The sequence below is a fragment of the Podarcis raffonei genome, chromosome 6, assembly GCF_027172205.1.
Source record: "Podarcis raffonei isolate rPodRaf1 chromosome 6, rPodRaf1.pri, whole genome shotgun sequence".
In the NCBI taxonomy this organism is placed as follows: Eukaryota; Metazoa; Chordata; class Lepidosauria; order Squamata; family Lacertidae; genus Podarcis; species Podarcis raffonei.
Window position 1 is genome coordinate 38,632,358 of NC_070607.1, and position 27,989 is coordinate 38,660,346.

At 39.3% G+C, this 27,989-nt stretch overlaps 1 protein-coding gene across 3 annotated transcripts in view; it reads right to left on the reverse strand.

Moving 5' to 3' along the window:
- Positions 1 to 27,989, reverse strand: part of ROR1 (receptor tyrosine kinase like orphan receptor 1) — a 153,014-nt gene that overhangs the window by 35,404 nt on the left and 89,621 nt on the right. For all 3 annotated transcript variants that reach the window (XM_053392180.1, XM_053392178.1, XM_053392179.1), the window contains exon 2: positions 10,681 to 10,752. In XM_053392180.1, coding sequence (XP_053248155.1) covers positions 10,681 to 10,750 — 70 coding nt within the window. In that variant the 5' untranslated portion in view covers positions 10,751 to 10,752. The remainder of the gene's footprint in view (positions 1 to 10,680; positions 10,753 to 27,989) is intronic.

The window sequence follows — 27,989 nt, forward strand, 5'->3', positions numbered from 1 at the left end:
CTCATCTGTATATACATTAATATTATTTTATGGTAGCTGTAGGCCTTCACACATAAATGAGTAGCATGAAGTAACGCTGGCACTTTAACAACATTTAGCAAGCACTTTAATATTCCCAATGTTCAGCTAAATAGGCACGTATCTCTGGATCTGGTCAGAAAACAGGTCTGTTGGTTCCTTTCAAGAATGAGTTTCTTAAAGAAAATAAACTTCTTCCCCCTCTTGAACTAGAAATCTATCCGCTTCTGATGTTGATGCATGTATTGGTTTCATTTCCCACAAGACCTACATCCTCCATTTTTTCTAGCTTCTTTTTTTGGCATTGCGTTAGGATTCAAATGTCCATTATTGGATCTATGTTCCATTTTTTGGCTATCAGTAGTGCCAATGTTTTCTTCCATGCAACACAACACCAACTGCTACCTATCTCTATTAATTTCCTTCAAGTATGGCACGTTTACTCTTTAAATCCAAATTTAACCAGCTTCTCTCTTCAAAGGGCCACCTTTTCCTATCCAGATGTTCAGATTTGGTAGCCAATAGCAAATGTTGTTCCTCGACATCTTTACTAAAATCCAACCCACCTAAAAGTCAACTCTCAAAGTACAATTTTGTAAATATATGTGCTTCTTTCAATTACAGAGCTACTACTGAACTGTAATTTAGAAGGCTAAGGAGGTGATTAAAGAGACCTAATTTTACAAGCTTTTAACACCTTAACACAATTTTGCCTATGTAAACTTTGGTTAGATGTTTAGCTTCATATCAAAGACGTTGCAGTATCATGAATACTGTGGGCAAAGAACCCACAAGGGGCTGGCATTATATATGATCACCATTTTACTGAAGAAGGTATTATAGCAATGAAGACAGTTGACTACAGTTTTACAAGTGAGCAAGGGGAAGTGGGTTCACCACTCACTTAGGGGTCCATATAATCTGGCATCATGCTTTGAACACTTAAAAGAAAACTCATTGTTAAAGTATAGCCTGAGTCAGATCATACATTCTTGAATTCCCACAAAAATCTGCATTTAATAAAATCATACTAATAGTGCACAGCTTCTGAGCAACCGCATTCAAATTTTAAGTATTAGATTTCTTTACAATGCTGAACTTGATTACACTTCAAAGAGAGTAATTTAGCTGCTTTACAGTGCAATAGAGTCAAAGAGGGAAATATTAATTTTTCTATGATCGTCATGCTGACAAGGGTACAGAAAACTAACACAGAGCATACAGTATTTCCCAAGAAGCACGGGTGAGGAACAATTAACAGGGTGCTGATTTGTTTCTGACACGTCGATAAATAATGGATAATTTAATATACACTGTTATAATATGGTTGCATCATCACAAAAACACAGATATAAATTTTACAGAGATGTAGCTGCATTCAGATGACCAGATAGAGATATAAGGAGTTGTCATACGGAATAAGACCAATGGCTTACCTAGCCCTTTGTTGTTGTGGGAGAAAATGGTTGCTTGTTGTATATCAGCAATGGGTAAGGACAAAGCAATCAATCAGCAGGGATACCTATTTTTGCCACCCCCTTCTCTCTCACACTTTCATCATTCATTCATTCATTTTTACTTTCACACAAGCCCCCAACCCGCAACTCATCCATTCACACACCAAGTATATACCCCAGCCATCCATCCATCATTCATTATCTTACTCTTTCAACGCACACATCCATTCACACACATTCTTAAGTTTCCCTCCCATCCTTTGTCTGCCTCTTATAGTTCCTGTAATCCGAATTTATATAGGTTTACTTGGACATTAAGTCTCAAGGAGGCATTTCTGAAGCATCTTCCCAACACCATTGTGGAGTTTTCCCTTTTCAGGACTGCACCAAGAAATGTGGCAAAGCACATGATTCCCAGTAGAAATAAAATATTCAAAAGAGGAGCAAGAGGAGCTTCTGGATCACTATGTCACACCTGTGGTGTGGGGTGGGAGGCCATGAGAAGTCATCACAGAGGGCAGTAGCAAAGGTATCTTTCCTCTCCATGAAGTGTAGCAGCTAGAACAGATTTCTAAAGGATGTTACGCTGCTCTGTTAGGCTGAGTCTCCAAGCTCCAATGCCACTGCAGGGTTTATGGAAAGGAAGAGAGATCCTTGAGTGCTACCAGATGCTGAACACATAAGGCCATGGATTACCCACCTGATTAGTGTCAGGAAGATGCATTTTCAAGTAAAAACAGGATTTCCGAATTGGTGTGTAGAGGAAAGGGTGGGGCAGCATTGAGTAAACCTGAGTTTTGCTACCTAGGTCACTGTGTGCAGAGGACCATAGTATCAAGATGGATCCTCAGAAGCACAATTGTTTTATTGCAGCTTCACCTGTTCTTGATATAATAATAATAATAATAATTTATTATTTATACCCCGCCCATCTGGCTGGGCCTCCCCAGCCACTCTGGGCGGCTTCCATAGAAACCAAAAATACAGTAAAATATCACACGTTAAAAACTTCCCTGAACAGGGCTGCCTTAAGATGTCTTCTGAATGTCAGGTAGTTGATTATCACTTTGACATCTGCTGGAAGGGCGTTCCACAGGGCGGGCGCCACTACCGAGAAGGCCCTCTGCCTGGTTCCCTGTAGCTTTGCTTCTCGCAATGAGGGAACCGCCAGAAGGCCCTCGGCGCTGGACCTCAGAATGATGGGGGTGGAGACGCTCCTTCAGGTATACTGGACCGAGGCCGTTCTTGACATGAACACTGTCATTGAAAACAGGTTGCATAATATAAATCCTGACCCAAATTATATCATCAATCCTTTAATATTTTTTTGACTATGGCACTCAAGCTAATTGCTGCAGAATACACCAATTATATGTCTGAATTTAGGAGGATTTAAGGATTGTACCATAAATCAGTTAGCATTTTCTTCATTTTTAAAAAAACATGTTTGTTTGATACCAAGCATGTATGACGACGCTTTCAGAAAATACTTTAATGTCAGAAATTTTGAGATGAAACCAGAAATCTAAAATTTAGACCACATATAATTTGATAACAAGTCAATTTTACTTTTCAATTTGTTAAAACAATCTGTTCCCAGTCTTAAATCCTAAATGCCAAGTTTCAACCCACAGAGACTTTTTTTCTTTATGCTCAAGTTATAAACCACTGTAAAATGCTGACAGACCCTTACTGTAGCAGGCCTAGTGGGTGCCCTATAATGAACTTCTAAATTACTTGAGATAATATCTAGAAAGCTTGGCCTTAAATATGTTTCTGGTTTTGAGGCCTTGCCAAAGAAAACACTGCACATCATAAGTCACCTTCATGAGTCTAAGAGTATAAACTGGAGACAAAGAATGCAAAAACTAAATATTAGGTGTCTTTATTCTGCAACTTTCCCCCTCATTTTTTCATTATGGAATAGTGCTTTAATACATAGTTAAGTTTAAGGAGTTCTGAAACCACAAAATGTGCATTGTAAGAAGAAATATGTGCATTGTTAAAGCAGGAAAGCTTTCAGACTATTTACTACTTTAAGTGGTGGCGTCCAGGTGCATTTTAAAGTAAAACTGGCAAATTCTTGCAAAGGAATTTGAATCTTTTGTAGGATTACTTTAACTTAAACTTAAGTTGCAACTTATTCTGATGAACATTTGGCATGCTAAGGCAAAAGCAAAAAGCTCATTATCATTGCTAATGCTGCTGTTAGTACTACCAGGATGTCATGCTAGAATCTGTTCCAAGCCATTCAGCTGCAAAAATAAGAATTGAATGCAAGTAAAGAACCTTAGTTCCTCTTTTCCTTTTCCTTGGGGTAATGAAGATGGCAGCAAAAGAGGATGCAGGAGCATCTTTAAAATGAATCATTTCATCATATTGATTAATAAAAACAAGGAAAATGCAAATTGACTTTTCAGACAACAGAATTATGCTTTTTTATTATTTGGCAACCCACATGAAGCATATCAAAAAGTTAAAAGAGACATGAATGGAAATATTTGGTCATCAGCATTTCAAGCAGGAAGCAAAGGCCAGCAACTCATTTTGCTCAGCCAGCTTGCTTTTATTTCACCAAAGTTCTCAATGAAGCATTCATAGAAAGCTTTATCCAAACACATAGTGCTGAATGGATTGTGTTTTCTCTTTATTGTTCCACTGCATATATTCCTTTCCGAGTTAATAATATACAGAAGCAGGCAATAGGCATTAGGGTGGATATTTTCTGAAAGCTTAGCCATTTTCTTTCTTCCTTTTTCTCTCTCTTCCTTTCTCTCTTTCTCTCTCTCTCTCTCACACACACACACACCACAGAAGCTGGATAGCTTCGCAGTGTCATACATCTCTATCAGCCTTCCTGATTTATTTAGACTACCAACACCCAAGCCACAGGATGAAAAAGGAAAAGACAGTGTCCCTTTGCAGCCAGCATATCAGCTTCTGGGGTTCATTTATTATATTTCTGTCACCCTTCAATTTAGGAGCTTAAGGTGGTATACATGGTTCCCTCTCTTCACTTTATCATAACCCTTTCATGTACATTAGACCAAGAAAGAGAGAGAGATGGGGACCGACTCACAGTTACCCAATGAGCTTCATGGCCAAGTGGACAGTTGAATCTGTCTCCCTTGTCCTGGTCTGGCACTCAAACCATATACTCTAACCTCACTGTATGTTTTGGGAGCAGAGAAACTTCCATATGAAGTTGCCCATTCTTTAAGTATAATATCTCCGTCGGAAGCCCTGCTCTAAGTGCCCACACCTTCAGAGGTTAGATAGGTGGCAACTCAGAACTGAATTTTCTCAGTGATGGCATCCCAATAATGAAATGCTCTTCTGGTGCCTGCTCTCTGAACTTCAGGTACCAGGTGAATACAGTTTCCTTCTTCAAAGCTTTAAATAGATAAGTTAATTTTGCCTTTTCCTGTCAACTACTATTGCTTCATTGAGTTTTGTTGTCCTGGATGATTTATGATGAAAATCAAGTTTAAAGAAATGTTTTAAATAAATAAATGTCAATATTTGAAACAGGAAAGGAAGCAGAATAAAATTCCATGAAACCCCAGTCTCTGACCCCCACTGAAGGGAAAAGGCAGTAAAACAAGGGCAAAAGTATTTTAATAGTGCATTCCAGACAGCACATTCCTAAATGTATTAATTCAATTCAATAATATCCCCTTAGCACACAGTCAACTGTATAGCAGCAGAGTAATAGGCATGAGATGAACAGACACTGGAATTTATTTAAAAGTTAGAACAAATATATTTATATTTATTCCTAATTTTCGTATAAAGAAAGTTAACAATATATGATGCCATATATGATTGAATGAATAATAACTCCTCACAAAAACAAACAAAAGCAGTTACTCTTAGAGTGACTACCATTCTGAAATATTAAATGAGATTTCAAAAATGAAACATGACCAAACTTTAATGACATTATTTATTAATTTATGCTGCATCTTTTAAACTGAGATTTACTCTAGAATGGCCTTCAATATTTTCAAAGATGGTAAGGAGAACAAGCAAACTTTTAGCTGTCAATACAAAGTGAATTTTCTATCTGACTATGCTCCTTTTGACAGTTTTCAATTCTGTGTTTTAGATTTTTCATACTGCTTTGTTTCTGAATGCATTTTAAAATTTCCAAAGAGCTTTGGTGACAATTTTGATAAGTGAAAACTGGTGTGGAGGAATTACATTTTCTTTACTTGAAATCTGGTTTATAAAACAAGCAGGAGGTCTACACACTTGTTACTAATTTATAAAATGTATCAGTTCCAAAATGGCCCAAAGCAAATGCACAAATTATAACAACAATTATGTTGTTAGAGGTACACACACACACACACACACACACACACTGGTAGCATTTACAAATGTATGATTAAAATAGAAGGTTCAACAACTGTATAAAAAAAGAAAAGGAAATCACAGTCTAGAAAAGCTATGTGCTACAAATTATTATTTATAACAAATAAGTAATTTGTGGCTAGCATACAAAAATCTGTATCATCTTGTAACCTAAACTACTGAAAAACATCAAGGAATTTTGTTGTCGCTTTAGAAACTAAACTGTGTCTTATTCCAAACCTTAACTTGCTAAAAGTGTGTACAAATAGGTAGAGGTCTCCACTTTGCGTATATAGATATATATTTGCATGTGTAGATATATCACACATACATAGAGGATGGAGAATAATGCAGTGAAGCAGATTGTGTGTATATATAAATAAATGTATGTGCCTACCCATCTACGTGAATAAAATGGCTGAAGAGTAATGCTATGAAGTCAAAGATAAGCAGTTATTTTTGACATTTTGACATACAATCACATTAGAATCTGCTTCTTATTAGCCCTTCCTTTGCCTGTTAAAGGTCTATTTTTTAAACCCCAAATGTCAGGAAATCTGGAACAGAAATGTACAATAAAACACGTCCCTTGGCCCTCTGATCTATTAATCTTTCAAATAAACCGAGATAGCTGGATGAGCCAGGGCAAGGTTATTATATATAGCTACCTTGTGTGTAACGTCAGACATTCATTATACACACTGGGGTTTATAAGGGGAAAAACCTAACCAAAGTCTGAAATAAGTTACACATTTTCTGAAACAGTTTAGCAGACTGGTGAATGGTACTTAGGTCAATTTCTTTGGTAGCTTTTGTTGTACGACCTTCACATTTTACGTCCTATATTACCCATAAATGAGACATTCAAGAAACACAAATTCTCAAACAAAAACACACACTCTATCAGTGGAAAAGCAAACAAAAGAGCTAATGTGCTGTAACTAAAAAAATTCTCAAACAAAGTCATAGTAATTTACTGCCTCAGCTACTCATGGGACCCCACAAATAGAAAATACACACACACACACACACACACACACACACACACACACACACGTCCCATAAGGGGTACTTGATTTACTGAATATCCCTGTATAGCAAGAGAAAATGAAAAGGTAAATTGTGCATGAATATGAAAGCTGTAATTTTACCTCTTTTCACCACATGAAGCAATTTCACATTTAAAGATTTTGTGAGGAGAATCATGGATAATCTATGAACCACCACAGAAATGAGTGACCAAAAGCATTATTCAGTAGAATATTAGAGAATCTGAACACTGAGGATTTTGACCCTCTCAAAACCAACATTAACAGAGCCATCCTCAGCAGTACAGCAAAGTAAGTGAGCATAGGATTAACGCATTCAACCAAAAATGAAAGGGAGCAAAAACTGCAGGGGGGGGGGAGTTTGAGCAGTGACAATGATTTTACAGAATCCCTGCTGCTATAGAATTTTTATATATTAAGGAGAAATCTATCAGCTGCAGTCATCTTTGGAAGACTTTTGAAGAATGCTTGCCTGAATAGCAAGGTTTTCAGAAAGGGTCTGAAACATATCGTGTTGCTGCTTGTCTAAGAGAAGAGGCACTATCATCCTAAAAGCCCTACTCCTGATGATGGCGGAGCAGAAAACAGGGGCCATGAGGGATTACTAACATGCCCTTCCTAACAACTGCAGTTATTGGACAGGATCATAAGCAGTTAGGCAGCCAGTCCCTAAGCCATGCTAATACCAAGTTGCTTATAGTTGGTATCCATCTGTCTCAAGAGACAATGGAGTGTGCCTCTAGGGGTGAAGTCAGACTGCTGTATTAGCAGCACTGAAGTGACCTTCCCAGGGGGCAAGCCCAAGCTGTGTGTATGGAGGTTCTGAGCTGCTCAAACAACTGATGTGGTCCAAAGGAAAGGAAAGCAATACGTTTGGCACCAGCTTGGCTGCAGGAGTTGCCAGAAGATGCAAGATGCAATCCAACCATCTTAGGGACTCCACTCCAGATTTGTGTAGGGTTGGTACCTTAGCCTTTCCTTCTCCCAAAGATATCCCGTAAAGGAGCGGAGCTTTAAGACCAGAGTTTTCCTTCTCCTAGATGCGCTACCTTCTTAGGTTGATGAGCTCCAGCTCCCCAGGACTTTGTATATTAGCACAAGACACAAGAAACATAAACTTGGTCTGGAATCATATTGGCAGCCAGTGCAAGTTCTTTCCTGCAAAGCCCCTTCAAGGATCAGCTGGCTACAGAGCTCCCCAAGGGGAATTCAATAGTGAAGCTCATCCCAGTTGGCTCAATTTCATTGCCAATCAGCTGACTGGCAATAACAGGAAGTCTCCCTTGCCAATACATAGCAGTGTGTGTACTGTAAGGCTCCTGATTGTGCACTGGCAGTCCCTTATTATGTCAGTTGTGTAGCATATGGGTGTGGTTTGGAAGAAACAACATTGTGGGCCAAATTGGGATCTGTACCATGCCTAATTAGGCATGTGTGCCAGAGGTCCACCACCCCTGCTCTAGCCACGATTGACTTGTATATATGAACTGGTGCTCTGCAATCACAAGATCTTGTGTCTGTCCTCTCAGTAGTCCTAAGACAATCTATTGTTTCTTCATAACAAGACTCTATTTTCCCCAAAAGTCTGTAGACTCAGATTTATAATGTGCAATGCCCTTTTGACAACTGTTAAATTCAGCAGCAGCAACAACATAATAATCTCTTCTCTGTAACAAATGTCTGCTGAAAAGTAGGTAGAGAAATCAGGGTGGTAGGAAGAACTAGAAAAGCACTTGATGATCCGGAGATGCTTTTAAAAATGATTTTTTTAATTTAAAAAATGCAGCATTTATTTCTCTTTAAAGTTTTGGTGAGAAACCACCACCTCCCTGCTGCATCAATTGCTGCTTTCAACAGGTCTTCACGGGTGGTTGCGTCCCTTTTAAATTTCATTTCCTGATAAAAAGGATAAACAGGCAACTGTTTAATGCTGCCAATTTAGCTTATTTAATCAAAACTGAAAGTTGAATGAGTCTCAGTTGGTAGACAGTCACTGGAGAAGTAGTCAGGTTGAGGGCAGGGGAGACAGAATAACAAGTTTGTTGTTGTTTTTAAAAAATATTCATTCAGTTTTACAATATTTTAATAAGAACATGAAAAACATACCCAATGAAACACTGAAGTGTATACATTTGTGGGGTTGTTGGGGGAGGGAGTGCTTCTGAAGAGTGGCAGGAACTGTGAAGGTCACTGAATAGGGACATCTGCTTAATTGGGAGTGCTGGCTGGGAACCAATTTACATGAGGCGTTTAACAAGCTTTAAAATCCGGTTTATATGGATGCTTCTGAGACCACATGCCAGCTCTTGTGGAAAACAGGTGGAAGTTGATTTCTTTAGGCTGTATGTTTGCATGACCTGTCATTTCTCAATGCACGTTTAAAAACACTGGAAGTTCACTGTGGGTGAACTACTGACCTTGCTATTATATTTAATAAAACCATGCTTTGCAGTACTTTAAAGGCCAGATAAGAGACTGGCAATCCCACCCCAGAACTGACCATTGGAAACCCTCAATCATATCGGGGTGGGATTGAAAAACACATGTTCTGCATGTTTTAAACCTGGTTAAACTTTGTTTTTTAAAAATATTTTGAAGAAAGGGCTAGGTAACAAGTGATGAGAAAGATCTCTGTCTGAGCATTCCAGTAAGGGTGGACTGGAGAGGGACAAACTTTCCAACCCAGTATAAGGCAACTTCCTATTTTCTTCCCACCACTTTGGAGGGGCTGTAAGGCAACTTTCCCCTGACCAGAAAGTGAAAGAAAGAAGGGTGTTTTAAGAGGCCAATAATTCCACCTTCCATGATCATATTTCTAAGCAGTGGAAGCACACGATCACCAGACAGAAAAAGAAAAAAGATGCTTTGCATGGGTGAAGCTAGATGAGAAGCAAGAGAAACAAGTGTCAATACATTTTTCCCAGTGGAGGAAAATGACAGCTTTGGGAATGTGGGCAATATCTCTGTGTAGGACTGGAATGAACTCCTGTACATGGGCATAGCCAGGATTTTTGTTAGGGGGGGAAGCCACGCCAGATGTTTGGCTTCCAAAAATAATTCGAAAACCAGAACAATCACTTCCGGTTTCCGATCGTTCGGGAGCCAAAACGTTCGAGTTTACAGGTGTTCGGCTTCTGAGATTCTACTGTATAGATTATACACAGATTACAGAAACTAACAGCCATTTGAAGACATGGAAAACAGGTATGCAAGAACAACTTCACATTGTGTGTGCATGGGAGACTCGTTTCTCATGCAAGCACAAATGAAACTGCAGACCAACATATGCCCACTGTGTGTCTGTGTATTCAACATCCTAATTCTCTGCATGCTGTATACAAATATTAAAAGATTTTTCATTCCTCCTCCCAGTCCAGCAACTAACTGATTGCCTCCAAATTTCATAGCAAAATGTGCATGCAAGGCTACTTAGACCAAAGCTTGTTAACATAGAGTCCAGGCAGGTAATATTGAATCCAGATTCCAAAAGGCACAGATGAAATGTCAGGTAGGTCATAAACTGCTATAATTCACATCTTGACATATTTTCTTAACATGTGGAACGTGTTACTTGAAGTAAGAAAGGGGAGGGAGTGAATCCCAACATTCTTCAAAAATCACAAACTGGGGTGTAATTGAATATCAAATGATTGCTTGGCATACAAAACAGGTCTCAATTCCTCCTTCTTGTGACTTTAACAGCAGATTTTGATATGATCAAGCACAAAACAAAGGAACTTTAAGAATGGCTTCTTAAAATCTAGGATGATTTTAAATTCCTCTTTCCCCCTTGCATTTACCTTTGTCTAGTTCACTTGACACATTCCATGATGATGTAGGCATTAAATCAGCAGCAGCCGACACATTCATTGCTGAAAGAAATCAGAGAAGGGGGAGAAAGAGTTAATACAAGCTGTAGCCTATGTAATACCATAGATGGTTTTGAAAAGTATTTGGTATTAAGATATCCTGAGCAGTGCCAGCATTGTTCTGAATGCAAAGACAAGCATTGTTCTGAAGAAAAAGCAGGAGTCATGATGATGATAAGCAGGGCTGACTCAAGACACTTTGTTGCCTGAGGTGAAGGACAAGATGCCACCCTCCCCCAAGGCACATACAGAAGCTTGTTGGATTGGCAGTTTAATCATACTCCAATACTGGTGAAAGGGAAATACAGTCATACCTCGGAAGTCAAACGGAATCCGTTTCGGAAGTCCGTTCGACTTCCAAAATGTCCAGAAACCAAGGCGCGGCTTCTGATTGGCTGCAGGAAGCTCCTGTAGCCAATCGGAAGCTGCGGAACCCGTGTTGGACATTCGGGTTCCAAAGAACGTTTGCAAACTGGAACATTCACTTCCAGCTTTGCAGCGTTCAGGAGGTACAACTGTTTCTTCCACTGCACTTGAGGGCAGAAGGCCAACCTAGGGGGTACAAGGTAGGCCACATGGCACTCACAGATCTGCCTTCCCTGCCCCTCAGCACGTACCACCTGAGGCAGCTGCCTCACTCTGCCTCATCACAGAAGAAGAAGAGTTTGGATTTGTTATCCCGCTTTATCACTACCCTAAGGAGTCTCAAAGCAGCTAACAATCTCCTTTCCCTTCCTCCCCCACAACAAACACTCTGTGAGGTGAGTGGGGCTGAGAGACTTCAGAGAAGTGTGACTAGCCCAAGGTCACTCAGCAGCTGCATGTGGAGGAGCAGGGATGCGAACCCGGTTCACCAGATTACGAGTCTATCGCTCTTAACCACTACACCACACCAGTGGTCAAAGGACCACCCCTAACTATGAGATTCCATACAAGCTAAATCTTCAAGGACTAATCAGGGTGTGTGTATGTGTTTTTGTAGCTTTTGAGGAGAAGATTATTGCAATGCCACAATCACACTCAGTAGCTTAACACTGTATGTAGAAATGTAGAATAGGATACAAACAAAATAAAAGTACAGTGGTACCTCAGGTTACAGGCACTTCAGGTTACAGACTCCACTAACCCAGAAATAGGACCTCGGGTTAAGAAATTTGCTTCAGGATGAGAACAGAAATCGTGCTCCGGTGGCGCGGCGGCAGGCCCCATTAGCTAAAGTGGTACCTCAGGTTAAGAACAGTTTCAGGTTAAGAACGGACCTCCAAAACGAATTAAGTTCTTAACCCGAGGTACCACTGTAATGTAACATAAGAGGTTTGGGCTCAGGTAGCCATATGGTAAGCTATAATCATTTACCGGAGCTTCCAAGTCTCAAAGTCCCTTTCCACTTCCTATTGCGCATCCTCATAGCTTGCCAAAATTTGAAAAATGTGATGTGCTTTCAAATGTGTTGAATGTTCATACCAGTTTTAAGACCAAAATTACACTGAAGACAAAAGCAGCTGTTCAAACTACACAGGCATCCATGCTTACTTGTGAGTGTAGGAACACAAACAAATTATTGGCACAGTTGACTTTGAAAATACTAGGAACTCCTGCTAGTGTAATTGGGCTTCTCAACCCACCTTCCCAAATCTGCTTTGGGGGATTGAGAGAAGCCTTAGGACAGCTTGGCAGTGGCAGGGTTGTGGGGGGGGGAGAGACTGTTCTGTCAGCCAAGCAGTAATGTTTTTGCTGACCGTGGCACTGAATTCCACTCTGCTTGTATTAAAAAAGTTAGGTTTTAACTGAATCAGGTGTTTGTGTAAAGCCAATAAAGTCATGCATAGTAAGGACACTACACTCTCATTGTAAAAAAACCCCCCACAAACACACGAACACACACACACAAAAGGAAAAAAAAGTTCTCTTTCAAGCCCACCTGGTAGTAAAGTTTATTTAAAAGTCAGCCAAGTATTCCCAGTGTAAACACAGAGGCTGAAAGCATTATAATTCATCCATAAATGTTTTCATGGAACCAACTTTTAACATACATGGCACCATGAAGCCAAGAATTTTAAGGCAATATAAATGATATATTGTCTAAAAGAGGTACCATATAGTCAGGTAATCTGAATGCCAAAATTTCCATGACATTTAGCAACAGGGAAATTGACTCAGAATATTTTGTGGGATTAAAATTATATAAAAGTGTTTTGGATGGCCAGTTGGCTGTTGAAATAACTGAAAATATGCAAAAACAAAATGCTGTATGGATATTTATAAATATAAATGTAGATTCTGCTTATAAAACAATGCACATTTATGATGAAATATTTTTGTTTCTTGTCTATTGTTTGCTTTCTAGTAATAATAAGATTATATATTTCTTCTGAGAGTCTGCCAATAAATAATGTGTTGGATGCAGACTTTGAGTTCCATGAATGGAAGAGCTTCTTATAAAGTTATTTTATCCAGTGGGGGCATCTTGCAACTTGCACTCACACACAGAAATCTGCTCTGGAGATTTAACCTTCCTAAACAGATTCTGGGATGACACAAGCAGCTACAGGAGGAAAAGAAAAATCAGAAGGAAAAAAAAACACCTCAGCACCACACACTCTCCCGAGCATATCTCTCTACAAGGGATGCTTGATCCAAACCACATTGCTCATTCTATTTTTTACTTTTGCTTCAGCTTTGGCCAAAGCCATACTCCCATGTTTCTCATTGCATTGCTTCTGTTATTTATTTACTTTTTCAAATGAGAATTTCCTGGTCTGCAGAAAGGTTGCAGAACCTCCAAGAATATCTATACTTGATGCTGTACTTGTTTCATTTATTTTTCTGTTGACTGGGTCCATGGCCTGGGGCACATGATTTTCATAGCATAGCCCTTGTGCTGTCTGCTAATTTCCCCCTAAAAATTTACCAGGTAAAGGAGCCCTTCTCAGCAGCCAGGCTTAAGGCCCAGAATTCTCATAACAGGATAGTGGTTTTGATGACAATGCCAGTGCTAAAGAAAAAAAAATGTATTAGCATTTTTTAAGAGGTCCACATTTTTTTTTGAGAAGTACTGTGCTAGATTCCTTACAAGAAGTTTCCAGTTAATTCTTTTAAAACAACATTTTGATTTTATTTGCTTTCAACTTCATAAATATCTCAGTATTGTTTAACACTTGTGTATATATTTTATATATCACTTTTTAAATTAAAGAAAATGATTGTAAAATACACACTGATCATTTTTTTTATTAGAAATTATGGGTTGTATCTGACTAAGGGTGGACCTACACACAGGAGGGGAAAACCCACTATAAATAAGTCAAAAATTAAATTGTTATAACAAAAGAAAAAGAAAGCTATGGAAAATCGCTCAGAATTATTATTATTATTATTATTATTATTATTATTATTATCCAGCGCCATCTGGTGTTGCATGTTTATAACACATTCAAAACACTGTTTTTTTACTAATGTAGCTGACTCCTAAGTGATACTTAGACACTTAACCCATTGGGATCAATGGACCAAATCTACCGTAGTTACACACTTAAATTCAGTGATCTTAATGGGTCTATTCAAAGTTTACTTGGTCAGATACAAAGCTTCCTCACGGCATTAATAATAGAAAGTAATATTCCAATGGTATTTGCTATACAGATAATTATATTATATATGCCTTTCAGTGGAAGTCTGGTTTTCAGTATGGATATAATTGTCACTGCAATGACAACTCAATTGGAGTCTTGGCACTGATGAAACCAAAAGTGGTCATCTTTCATCACCCAGCACTAGATACGCCACTCAAGTGAGTCATCTATCTGAGACTGTAAAGAAGATTATTCTTTTGTGGAGACACACTAAAGAGTTATATTGATCACTGTTGTGAGACCTTGAAATCTCTGTTTTATGAAGAAGCCAAGACAGAGATGTTACTCAGAAAGAATCAATGGCCTAGAATGAGATAAGAATCTGAAGAAACATTGGGAGGCAAGATCTTCCACCACTAGCTCTTCATAGAGTATTTATCGAATATCTTTCTCCCTGCACTGCAAACCATAACTTTATTACCTATTCCCTCCGTATAGCCACAGTAATCACCAGGTTTCTGTGTTCAATAGGTGAGGAAAGCACTGAAAGCCCACATATTTAGTTGATGTTTTTGCAAACTTCCCTGCATGTCTGATTACATATACATAGGTTCAAACACTGTTAAAAAAAAGTGGCATGGTGAACAAAAGCCTGACCCAGAATGGCATGTTGACAGGAACGGCTTCTTGGTAATAATTTGCATGTGCATGGCAAGTCAAAATTCTAAATCCAGTCCTCATGCTCATATAAATCAAGGCCAGGAAGGAATTCCTGTCAACGAGTTTGCACCTGCCCAGATGTTATTTCATCCCCATGTCATGTCCACTGGGATACTCATGGTTGTACAGAATGTGAGTTTGACTCTAGTCTTGAGGTGTTTCAAACCTTGTATGCATGCCCATTTCCTGAAGTATACAATTTCTTAGTCTAAACTTACCACTCACTGTATCTTGGGCCCATCAGCCAAATTCATGTATTACCTTATGAGATATTTTCCGCTTCCCCTTGGTCCAAGTTGCTCTAATAGAGTTTGAAGGCCAGAAAGTTGTGGCCAAACAGCTCATAATGGTAGCACCACCCAGGCTAGTGTCCCATCTTATCTAAACTGGCAACCCTGTCATAAGCAGTAGAAGTATTATCCGCCTGTTCTATAGAATTCTAACCTTCAAATATTACCAAGGTAATAAGTTAGCTGGAGGTAAGCATCATACTTCACTGATAAAATAGCAAATTAATTGGGCCATCTTGAGCATAATTCTACATGGTCCAGTGGTGCTTCAGTCTGTGATTCATAATGTGCCATTTCTTCAAGGTGAGAAGCAATTCAGGAGGGCTGGGGAACCTGCAGCCCATGGGCCTAATTAGACCCACCATGCCTTTCCATTTGGCCACACCCACCTGTTCCAAACCTGATGTTCATATATGGGGCAGGTAAAGATGGGCTTGGACAAAAGAAGCTTTTGCAGGCAACATCAATCAGTAAAGCCATTTGTGCAGCAATTCCCAAATGGTATCAGCTGTGTTTGGGAAGTCCTATGCTCAGCACTTCTGTAATGCTCCACAGTGGTCACCTAACAGCTCACAGGGTTCACCTAACATCTTTGTGAAGTCAGGTAACCGACAGGTAGGCAGAGCCTGAAGGGTTGTGTGGAGATAAGGATCTGGCCCACCTCCCAGATCCAGTCCCCACTCCTGCATTTCAGAGCTGGCCTTCTGTTCATTTAAGGGCCAGGCTTGCACTTCCCTGTAGTATCCTAGAGAATAGGAAATAGAATGCAAATTTGATCTATTTGCATCTCTAAAACCTGAAGGGTCCGTTCTCTTGGGGCCGCAGTGTTTTCAAAGTGCAGTTCTCGGGAATCTTGATAGAAATCAGAATCAGTATTTTAGAAGAAGAAAAGAACTCTAATCAGGTTTGAGTTTTCACCAACTATTATGAAAAGCAGGCTAAGGTTATATTTTGCTTAGGCTTTTGTTTCAGATTGGAATTTTTAACCCAAGAGTGGGAACACACACAGAGAACTGGGCCTTTTAAACCTCACAAGCCTCCACAAAATGTGAGTAAGCTTGGGGATGTGCTGACTGGATAAATTCTGTCAGTCATTTATTTTTGACATATATAGAGAAAGGAACTTGGCAAAACAGTCCTGGTTAAACCTCACTGCCATTTCCTTAATCCATACCAGGTGTGAAGATATTAAAAATGCTTGGATGGGATATCAGAAAGCAAGTCTCATAGTGGTATATATTTTGTGCTCTATTTATGCTTGTCCCATGTATCCCACCGTTATGGCTGCTGCGTCACTCAAGGGAGCAGGATGGAGTACTCATTCCTTTAAATTAATGTAAGTTTTGGAACCAGTCATCTCACACTCAGCATAAACACTTCAGATTATAAATAAAGTTCTTGTTATAGGACATCAAAGTACCACTGAATGAACGTCTACTAAATCACATTGGGGAGAATACTGATGATAGTTCATAAAGGTTTTTGTTCTCAAAATATTCATCATTCGGGGAAAACAAGGGTAGTTAACGTTGTCAGATTTGACAATGCTGATCACTTTTAGAGAAGGGAGGGAGGGCCTGGAATTTGTCCCTCTACTTTCAAACTGACTGGTGTTTGATGCTATTACTGCTGACAGGCCACTTGTCTGTTTAGTGGTGTGTGCATGATAGATGCAAAATCTTTCCCCATAACAGAAGTGGACTTTTCCTATTCACAACATCCTCTAATGCATCCAATAGGGATGAAGCCTGTTTCTGAGTCTGGGCTGCCTATGCAGAATATAAAAGCTACGATTATAAAATATAAACTATAAACTGCTGAACATTAAATATAAAATGGTCATTGGCTGCTAAATATATAACGCTGTCAAATATCAAATAACGGGCACCAAATATTAAATCCCATTAGATATTGGATGTCAAATGCTAAACAAATACTCAACATCAGAATTTGTAAAGACAAATCCCTATGAAAATATATGGGGGGAAAGTTACTTTGAGGGAAAAGTTTAGTGGAAAGTATAGCAAATATACGCTTGGGCTACTTCATAACAGGTTGCCATTTAGGATTGTATAGTTAGTACATCAACACTTATTTCTTACGCAGCTCAAGGAAAGCGATTTTTCTATGGAACAGAGAGAGAGAGAGACTGAGACTTTCAAAGCTGGAATTGTTGTTTTAAAGTGATTTGCAGGAGGATTTGAGACTTGGTTTCTTTTTTTCCTCAGAACAAAGAACATGAAAATGTCTTGTGCCACTGGAGATGTTAAGTAAATCTTCTAAACAAACACACTTTGCTTGGGGAATTTAAGGGATACTTAGTTTCAAATAAGCATGAATACTAACTAAACATCACTAATTAAAAACCTAAAGAGCTTTTAGTGAACTGTGAAATAGGATAGAATGCCCATAAAAACAACTTTTATGTTTAAAGTGTGCCCATTCACCAGTGTGAAATAAAAAACTACCTTCCAGGGGCACCTTCAGATTTCAGTGGGAGAAGGAAATATATTTTTAGTAAGGAGGAGTGAGCTCCAGCAAGGTCAAATCTGAGCTCTTGGACACATTCAAGGTTAAACAGCAAAGAAGCAGTGTGTTAAGGCAATTTTTATAAATATAAGAGTAGCTATAGAAACATTGCCAACACAGGACTGCCACACCTTTTTAAAAAGCCAATAATTTGAGCATTTGGCATGCATTCCTTAAATTGTACATAGCACATTTAATTGTTTTAACATAGTGCACTTAATTGTTTTAACATGGTTGCTTGGTGTGAAGTTAGAACCACTGAGAAATAATCGTGTGTGCAGCGCTAAGGAGGGAAATCCCCCTCGCCCTCTCTAATTGACACCCAGGGCTACCATTGCACAGCAGTTTTACACAAAATACTAAGTGGATTACAGACAGAATCTGGAATAGAGAAATATCTAGAAATATTCTTTGATGCCTTCTTTCAGAGATAATGCTTTAGAGTCCATTGTAACCAACACCAAATTTCAGATAACACCACTGGTAGGAAAATGCATAACACCTCAAACCAAGCTCCACAAAGCTCACAGATTGGAGGCTAAAGTCGAGGTCTTAACAGATGTGCACTGTGATCAGCAATGCTGCTGTGCAATATCACAAAATGTATCACTTACACTCCAGGCATCCATGCTTTTCCTTTCAGGCCCAAATTCCAGATGAGGAGGATGGAGTGCTTAGGACAAATAAAGATGACTCATGTTGTCCTGGGCCTGTACTGAATTATGAAGCATCGGGACATTACTGTACTGCTAGGGGAATCATCCTGTGATTTCACCCATGCCTCTTTGCTGCTAGCCAGCAGGATGGGTTACAGCAAGAGTCACCAACCTTTTAGGGCCAGTGGATGCATTTGGAATTTTGAGAAACTGTTGAAGGCTCCAGTCAAAAAATGACTGTCATGGGAGTGTGGTGTAACACAAAATGGCTGCTATGGAGACATGCAGAAGAAGATGAGCCAGTGCAAACAGGATTCTCATGCATTGTGGATTTTTGAGGGTACACTTACTGAAACCAAGACATTGAACAGCTGCTACAGGAGTTATTGGTGTACACACATGCAGCCACAAACACTACATTGGCATCCCCCTGGGTTACAGAGTAGGAGATAGGGACTCCTTTGATACATTAGGAACAAGACTGTCACTGCTACCAATGACTCTGCATGTGGTGCTTTTTGCCCTGCTTCTTAGCACCGTTAACAACTGATGGTTGTATCACATAAGTTTCAAAAATACCCCACCCATTTAATAGATTTTAAAGACCCAACAAAAAAGGTGCATCTTGGCAGTATGGAGGTGGAGAACACACCGGTTCACATACTGAGATCTGCATCCTGTGAAAGATCTGAGTCCTGGAACATAGGATTCTATAACACAGAAAGTTATCCCATTCTGTTGTAAATGAATAAGCAACAAAAAGGCAAAACTTTGAGGTTAGAAGACATGACTTGACCAAGATGGCATCTCTCATTTTAGAGAATAGTCTTTAAGCCTGAGCTTCATGGGGTCAGAAAACAGATACAAACTTTAACTTCTGCCCCTCTGAGTGTTAGATCCCTGCTAAGAGAAGATAGCAAATGGCACAGCTGCTGAAAGAGTATTTATGCCAGGGTCTTCTCCACAGTGGCACCACGGTTCTAGAATTTCATCCCTTGGCTTGGAAGATACATTTCACCCCTTGTGCCTCTTCTTTTTGATGGTCACTAATAAAGGCCACCATTTTCTGTATTTCGTCTTGAAGTTGCCATGTTGCTCCCTGATTCTGTAGTTTCACTGCTTTCTTATATTACAATTTAAAATAAAATAAAAATTGCTTGGAATTGTTATTTCTAATTGTTATTGAATAAAATGCTATTCACCCTGTGGGAAAGGGTGTGTGTGTGTGTGGGAAAGTGGCATAAAACCCAAGAGCAATAAATGGAAACAATTAACAACAATACAGGTCCCTTTTAAAACAGACAACTTCCTCAAAATATTGGGTCAATTTGGGGCACATAAAGAAAAAAACACAGCTGTAATAGTATCCATGAAACAGAACTATGCCAATGTATAGAATTCAAGGAAGCTGTGGTGAGAAAAATGATGCTCCATCTGGAATTTACATTGTGAAGTCAAAACAGAAACCTGTGTGCCAGCCAATCCAGTTTCCAGTGGGAACTTGATCAAAAGTACTTCAGGGAGAACCTGTTCTTCCTATCAGACCAAAGCACCTCTTGTGCCTGACTGATTCACAGTTAGTTAGCTATGCCTGTAGGCACACCAGCCATTTAAACATAGTTATAAATGAGAACAGCAAAAGTACCATTCTCTGTATTTAACCCTGCACACTAACAATCTGCATTCTGGTTTCCACAATCCATGAAATGAATTCAGAAATACTTTTAAATATGCCATGAAGTCTCTTTGTAGGATGCCAAGTCAATTAACTGAAAAACCAATTATTTCAATATCATGTGCTTCAATATGAGCAACAGCACTGAAACTATCTACATGAATGTGGTGGTTGTGCATTTAAGATGCTTGTAAAGGAAAATATGAGATTAATATAACATATCACTTAAACAATGACAGCTAATAATTCTGGTTTGAAAACAAAAGGAACTGAGAAATGCAATCTGTGGAATGGTTAACTCTTCAACATCTAGGATTTAGAACACAGTTTCCAAGTCAGTGTAAAAATAAACAAATGAAAGTTTCACAGGCAAAGGGCAAGATATAAAGAACTGCTCCATACCTTTCGTTGGACATAAAATTAAAAGCAAAATATAAATGGTAAAAAAGACCCCCAAATTTAGGTGAGTACAAAGGCTTACAGTAACTCAGTGTACTTTTTGACTTCTTTTATTTTCTTCCTTTTAACACCAGACACACTCCTTAGCTTTGCAAAACAACTCTGTGGCCTGGGCAACTGTTGTTTAAGAAACAGAAAATCCAAATATCCATTGGTAGCATAGAACTAGTTGCATGGTCCTTTGAATATCAGCCAAAATACCTACTTTATACACATTTAATGAAATATATTATGAGAAATTACTCTTGACTAATGAGACACAACTGTAATTAAATACTTCTTGGTAGTAAGCCAACTTAGTCACACACACACACACACACACACACGAGAGAGAGAGAGAGAGAGAGAGAGAGAGAGAGAGAGAGAGAGAAGCTGGCTCATATCTAACTTTATTGATTTACTGCATATGCGACATAGGAGTTTCATGTGTGATCAAATCTGATGCAGCCTTTCATAATCAAACTATTTGTTGTATTGGTCTTCTCTCCCCCACACCCACCCCAATAGCTACAAATTTACTGCCCCAGGTCAAAACAAGAGAGATGGGTCACAATCTAGACAAAACTGTACACACACAGGTCAAGCAAGAACTTTTAAAAAGCCTATTCATTTTTGAACATCAGCTCCAATACACATCATGCTACAACACAAACAGATTTTTTCAAATTCCCTGAGTTTCAAAAAAGAAGCTTCAAACACTTCATGGAGTGTTTTCAGTGTGTGATGGGTGACTAAAAACTGTTGTTTAGTTCTCTGGATTGTGTTTCAGCATCTAATTCTGCCCCCCCCCAAAAAAATATTAATGTGTCATGGAGTTGAGAACAGGTTCATCAATCTTCTGTGCTTGGTAACATGCACTGGGAACATCACATGCACTCAACACACAGAAATGTTAGAAGGGTATTAGAACTGCATCAAAGGAAGAACTGTCAGATTAACTGTCTATCAACTGTCTTGGGTAGCATCTCCCCAGATTCATTAGGCATCATACTGCCAACTCGCTATGCATGCAGAAGCTGACAAAGGGATGCACGTTTTAGTGTGGTGTTATGCCCTATAAATAGAAACAAATGGTGAACACGTATACTTGTTGAACTGTCTATAATGAAGCACTGAACTGTCCATAATGTGCAACCTGCAAAGCCACCTGCTCAACCCATCATCTGCCTGCTGAAGTTCATCAAATGGAATCTCCCTCATGTGACTTTGGGAATAGGTCACTTTGGGAAACCCAATCATCTCCCATTACAAGAGCTGGCATCAACCGGAGCCAAACGTAGATGAATTCACAACATACTGTACGTACTGCTGTTAGCCTTTGTGGTAGGCATGGCAAATGACTAAGCCCAGCTAGAAACTATGTTTCCATGGCAGATATGCCTCTCGCATGAAACATGGCCCTGGAATAGCTTGTACCAGAATGTCGCAGAGATTCAGAACTAGCTGATTACCCCTGCCCTAGAGGAACAACCTGAAGCACTTTGACCAAGAAACGAGCATAATGCATCCACTATGATATGTGCTACTCGAATATCACTTTGGTCTCAGATTGAAATCTGAACATGGACTTTCAAGACCTGAGTTCAAAACCAGCTCTGCCATGTTTCACTGTGTAGCCGCATCTGTAAACCCTTCTCCTCCTCCATCTGTAAGGAGATGGGAATAATAGTGAGTTGTCTCATTCAATGAAATTTGGAAAACAATCTGCAAGGGATGTGCTAATTTTTGTAACTCTAAAGGGTTTCCACTGCACTAATTTTGCGCTTTGAATTTCAAACAAGTTAGAGTGTCCAGGCTGCTGAAACAGTTAGTAGTGGTTTTAATAGATATTTTCAATAAGAATTCACTGAAATAAACGATCCATAAAGTTATACACTACCCATAAAAGCTATAATGACGGCATGGATACATATTGTTACCTTTGATTAATCAGGAACTGTAGTTGTTGTTGTTATTATTATTATTATTATTATTATTATTATTATTATTATTATTTATTACTTATACCCCACCCATCTGGCCAGTCCTCCCCAGCCACCCTGCAAGGCTCCCAGCAGAATATTAAAAGCACGATAAAACATCAAACATTAAAAACCTCCCTAAACAGGGCTGCCTTCAGATGTCTTCTAAAAGTCAGATAGTTGTTTATTTCCTTGACATCTGATGGGAGGGTGTTCCACAGGGCGGGCACCACTACTGTTATCCCTGCTGTATAGCACTACATTGAAGTTCAGACAATTATTTATTTATTTTTTATTCGTGGAAATATTTATATGCTGCTAATTAGTTTTTTTAAAAAAATATCACAGTGGTTTACAACAATTGTACCATTTCCCCTCAGGTTTCTGGATTTAATTTTACAGTTTATACATGTCTTATAGACTTTATCTGCAGGGTACAACGGTACCTCAGTTTTCAAATGTTTCCGTTGACGAATGTTTCGGAACTCAGCCACCATAAACCCGGAAGTAAATGCTTCCATTTTTGAACACGCCTCAGAAGTCAAACAGCTTTCGCTGAGTGTATATATTATTGTTTATAAATTTGCAGACCGCCCTTTGCGCCTCGGTTTTCGAACATTTCGGAACTCAAATGGTTGTCCGGAAGAGATTACATTCAAAAATCGAGGTACCACTGTATTACGGCACACAAGTAGAATCTATCAAAACACCACTTAGAGCCCACATTGTTAGCTAGCATTATAAGCTTCCTTCCCTGTGAATCTGAATGGCAGCAGACTCCCTATCTTAATTTCCAGAACAGGGACAAAGGCAGCAGTGCTATTACAACCACCACTACTTACGGCACATCAGATTAAACTATCATTTTATCTTTGCCACTGGGGCTTTCACTTTCATGTACACACTAAGCGGTAACTCCATGCCACTCTTTGTTGTAGTAATGCCTAAAGCTACTGAGAGTGATGAATGAGGTGTGGAACTTGTTGATGATGAGACATCACAGACTGACTATCTAGGCTCAGCACTTGGGGGGTAGAATGGCAAGATACCAGAAGATTCTGGGCACACTGGTTTAATCTTTTGCAGGCCTGAGTTCTCATAAGGTTCTCTATTAAAGTCAGCAATATTATTATTAGACCAAGTAAAAATTAGTCTCAGAGATAGGACGTAATGATTACAGTGAATCCCGACAGAGCCAACACAACTCTAGTAGTATTTGCTCTGCGAATTTACCTTGGTCAAGGGATTACTTGATCAGGGTATATTCAGCCAAGATGTTAAGTGTCTAACTAAATAGAAAAAACAGTTGTCATACATGGCACACAAACAGAGGTGCTGTGAGAGCAAGTGAATCTTGATACACATTTAAGCAACTTTTTCATGAGTGGAATTCACACCTCATGATTTACTTATCTATTTTTAGCAGCTTGGTCTTTTAGTTAAGGTCAGATATAAGATCAACTTTAAGTTCGAAAACACATCCTATCGGTGTAAACAACACTCTCTGGAAGGCAGACATACCTAACATCTTTCTCATCTCTGCAACCGAAAAAGTTGCATAAGAAAAAAATTATGCAGATCAACTGAAAGGTTTCAAAGGATATACTAAGTACATATATTTTCATATGACTTCATAAACTATGGAGCTTTGTTACAAACATCTTGCTGCAACAGAGCAATATTTCAAGTGATCCCCAAAATGTAACGTAGTTCTTACTGGATGCTAGAGTACCCTAAAACATTGTTAAGGACTTTAAATGCCAAACACATTCACAAAGACCCAGAACCAATTTGGGGCTATTATAAGGCTACTTACTGCAAACATTTGGCAGCACACAACATTCAAAAAATGTTTGGTCTAGGACTTCATGAACCTATTGGTCTATAGCAAAAACCTGAGCCACTGCCAAACATGATTGACACTTCAGTTTGGAATGATTAAACATAAGCGGGGCAGGGGAAGAGAACAAAACAAATCAGTCAGCAGGTAACAGGTGTATGTGTGTGCACGCACAGAGGAAATAGAGATAAAAAGCTCTCATCTTTGAGAAAGGTGCAAGCACTACAAAACCAGGCTTCATCTGCCATCTATGTTCCACAGGAAGGAAAAAACTTAAAGGGAGAGAAGATCAACATGAAGGAGTGAATCCAGGGATACTGCTAGAATGAGCAACCTGGTACTTGTACTAAATTAACCCAGTATCAATTTGCAGCCTTGATAACAAATGGACTTTTGATGACAAACACCCTAACTTGGGAGTAAGCCTCAATGGACAACAGAAGAGTAGCTCAAAGTAAACATTCATAGACGTACAGTTTTAATGTGTGTTTCCTTAAATATTTGGTAACTTTAAAACATTGGTCAAAATCCAAAATAGAGCTAATCAATTTCAATAGGTTAAGCATAAGGAGGAGGTTAAGCATAAGGTTAAGCTGGAGGAGACTCTTGAGAGTCCCATGGACTGCAAGAAGATCAAACCTATCCATTCTGAAGGAAATCAGCCCTGAGTGCTCACTGGAAGGACAGATCGCGAAGCTGAGGCTCCAATACTTTGGCCACCTCATGAGAAGAGAAGACTCCCTGGAAAAGACCCTGATGTTGGGAAAGATGGAGGGCACAAGAAGAAGGGGACGACAGAGGACGAGATGGTTGGATAGTGTTCTCGAAGCTACGAACATGAGTCTGACCAAACTGCGATAGGCAGTGGAAGACAGAAGTGCCTGGCGTGCTCTGGTCCATGGGGTCACAAAGAGTCGGACACGACTAAACGACTAAACAACAACAACAACAAGCATAATTAATTTTGTGCTAGATTGTGGTCACTGTGTCCAATGGTGATGACTTTCAAATACATGACTAGCACCCAGAAGGAACTCTTTCTAGCATTGTGGCTGCAACTGAAACACCAACTCCTGATCATGTGAATGGAAATTTGCTAGTTTTTACTGACCTACATAGGAAGCAACATCTTCCATGAATTCCAGTAATCAGAAGGTGTAGATAATTAAAAGTGGAACAATACAGAAGGTTATCTATTAAACACAATCTTAAAAAGCTTTGTAAGCAATCAGGAGGGAGGGAGGTGGTTAATTTTCTTTGGACCTTCCTTTACAGACACCCAGGTGACCCCACGGAGACAGTGCATTTCAGATAGCTTAGCTCCTATTTTTAGAAACCAGTGCACAGCGATAAGCAAGAGCATCACACTAATGTGACAGGGAGCACAAGTCAACGTACCCGGTACTCCCATGTTAAGAAGTTTGTGAAACCTGATGCCCTGGCATCTGCCAGTGAAATTTTTGATATACTCCAGTCCTCTGTAGAGAAGGCTTCTCTTTTAGCAACTCATAACATGCAGAACATTTGACTTAATTCAACTGCTACAGAGGAGAATTACATAACTTTTAGAAATTTGCTTTGGCACAGACTAAGGACACAGTGGCACCATTTGTGTATACTTAGCAATTTCAGCATCCAAGGATTTTTCAAGCTTGTTGGCAATCTAGCAAGAGAATGCGACATGTTCCTGGACTGGCAAAACGCAGCAGGGGGAAAAATGGCTACTTTTTCTTTTTTATTATTTAGGTTGCAGTCCTATATAACTTGTGAGGAAGTCCCACTGAACACAATGGGCTTCCTTCAGAGTAGATAGGCAGTTTTTAATGTTGGAAGCTGCCCAGAGTGGCTGGGGCCAACCAGTCAGATGGGCAGCATATAAACAAAGTATTATTATTATTATTATTATTATTATTATTATTATTATTACAAAGTGACAGGAGGATGGAAAGTAGGTAAGGGTGATGATGGCCCTCTATATCTCAGCCTGTGTGACTGGGCCACACAGAATGTCATTTTTGTGAACATTTCCCCATTTCCCCAAATATAAGAATTGCTGCCAAACTGTTACTTGCCACTGCTTGCCTATTTTTGCCTTGTTAGAATGTATGCTGGATCTCTGATGGTGCCTCTTGTTTGCCAGGAATCTAAAGATGTGAGTTTGTACAGAAACTAGCTACTGCACAAAGGTAACATAAATTTCTGCTCTAGATAATTTAGACATAATTAATCAATCTAGCATAACATGCTTGTAGCTAACTATCCAGCAGTCTCTTGATGTGTGCATGTGCTATATGTACCTGGGGTATTTGTTTTTCTTTCTTTTCTTTCTTTTCTTTTCTTTTATTCAAAATTAAAACAAAACATATTATCCAGAAACATATCATCCTTATTCCCCCCCCATTTTTCCTCCCTCCCTCCCACACAATACCCACCCACTCCCACCCCCCGACTTCCCTCAGTTCCATTCTCTGATTTCTCTGAGAATGCTGATTTCTGCATGTTACAAAGTTGTATAGATCCTCAAAGGGGTATTTGTTTTCCTACAGAATCAGCAGCCCTCCCACCCTAACCTCTACAGGATAGTTTGTAAACAGCTTTTATAGTGCTGTCTAAGGATCAGTCATGAGGGTGGGTGACACAATAAATGAACAAAAAACCTTGGATACACACACATGTCTTGTGTACAAACAATGCTCTTGACCATAGCTATGGATTCTGTTATCGGCTACATGTGGTTCTCTTTACTAAGGTCAAAAGAAGAAAGTGCACTGAACGAAGGCGTATTTGCAAAATTCTGATTGTTAACAGAATGGTTTTAAAGAGCAAGCATGCCATCATTTTGTAATGCACGAAAACTAAGGCACCTAATCTCCTTTAAAGAGAACTCTGTCTACTGTAGGTGATGTGGAAAATGCCTGAATACTAAGTATGAGAGCATGTATTAAGGGTGCATTGTTGGAGTGTGTGTGTGTAAAAGTGTCTGGTCATGTAAGGCGATCCGAAGTATAGACTATTTGGGAGGATTAGAAATACAGGAGCTTGGTTTGCTTCCAAATAAGGAGATTAACGTCAGTATTTAAGAGAAAGACAAGCTGCTGGCTCAGAAAAGGAAACAAAAATTTCAGTCATTTGAAACAAAATACTAGTTCGCCTCTCTATGAAAGGATTTGTCAAGACTGCCTTTGATGCTCTTTTTTTTGTTGGTGGTGGTGGTTGTCATATAACTGTGCCCTTTCCAAAACTTTGGGGCGGGTGGGGGAGAGACACAGTCTAAGCTACAGGGAGCGGTAAATAAGCAAGTCAGCATCTGAGCAAAAATCACGCTGTTCCTTTGTACGGGAGCTTTTGACTGCTGAAACTGCATCAAATGGGCACAGCACTTTACAGAGCAACAGCTTAAAACCTTTAGTTTATGTTGGATGATAAAATCCAACGGGCCAGAGTTTATGCTCACAAAGCTATAAACACTCATAGCCATTCAAAATGCCCTTTGCTGGTTGGCAACTAATTTTCAGCATGGGCCATATTTTAAATGAGT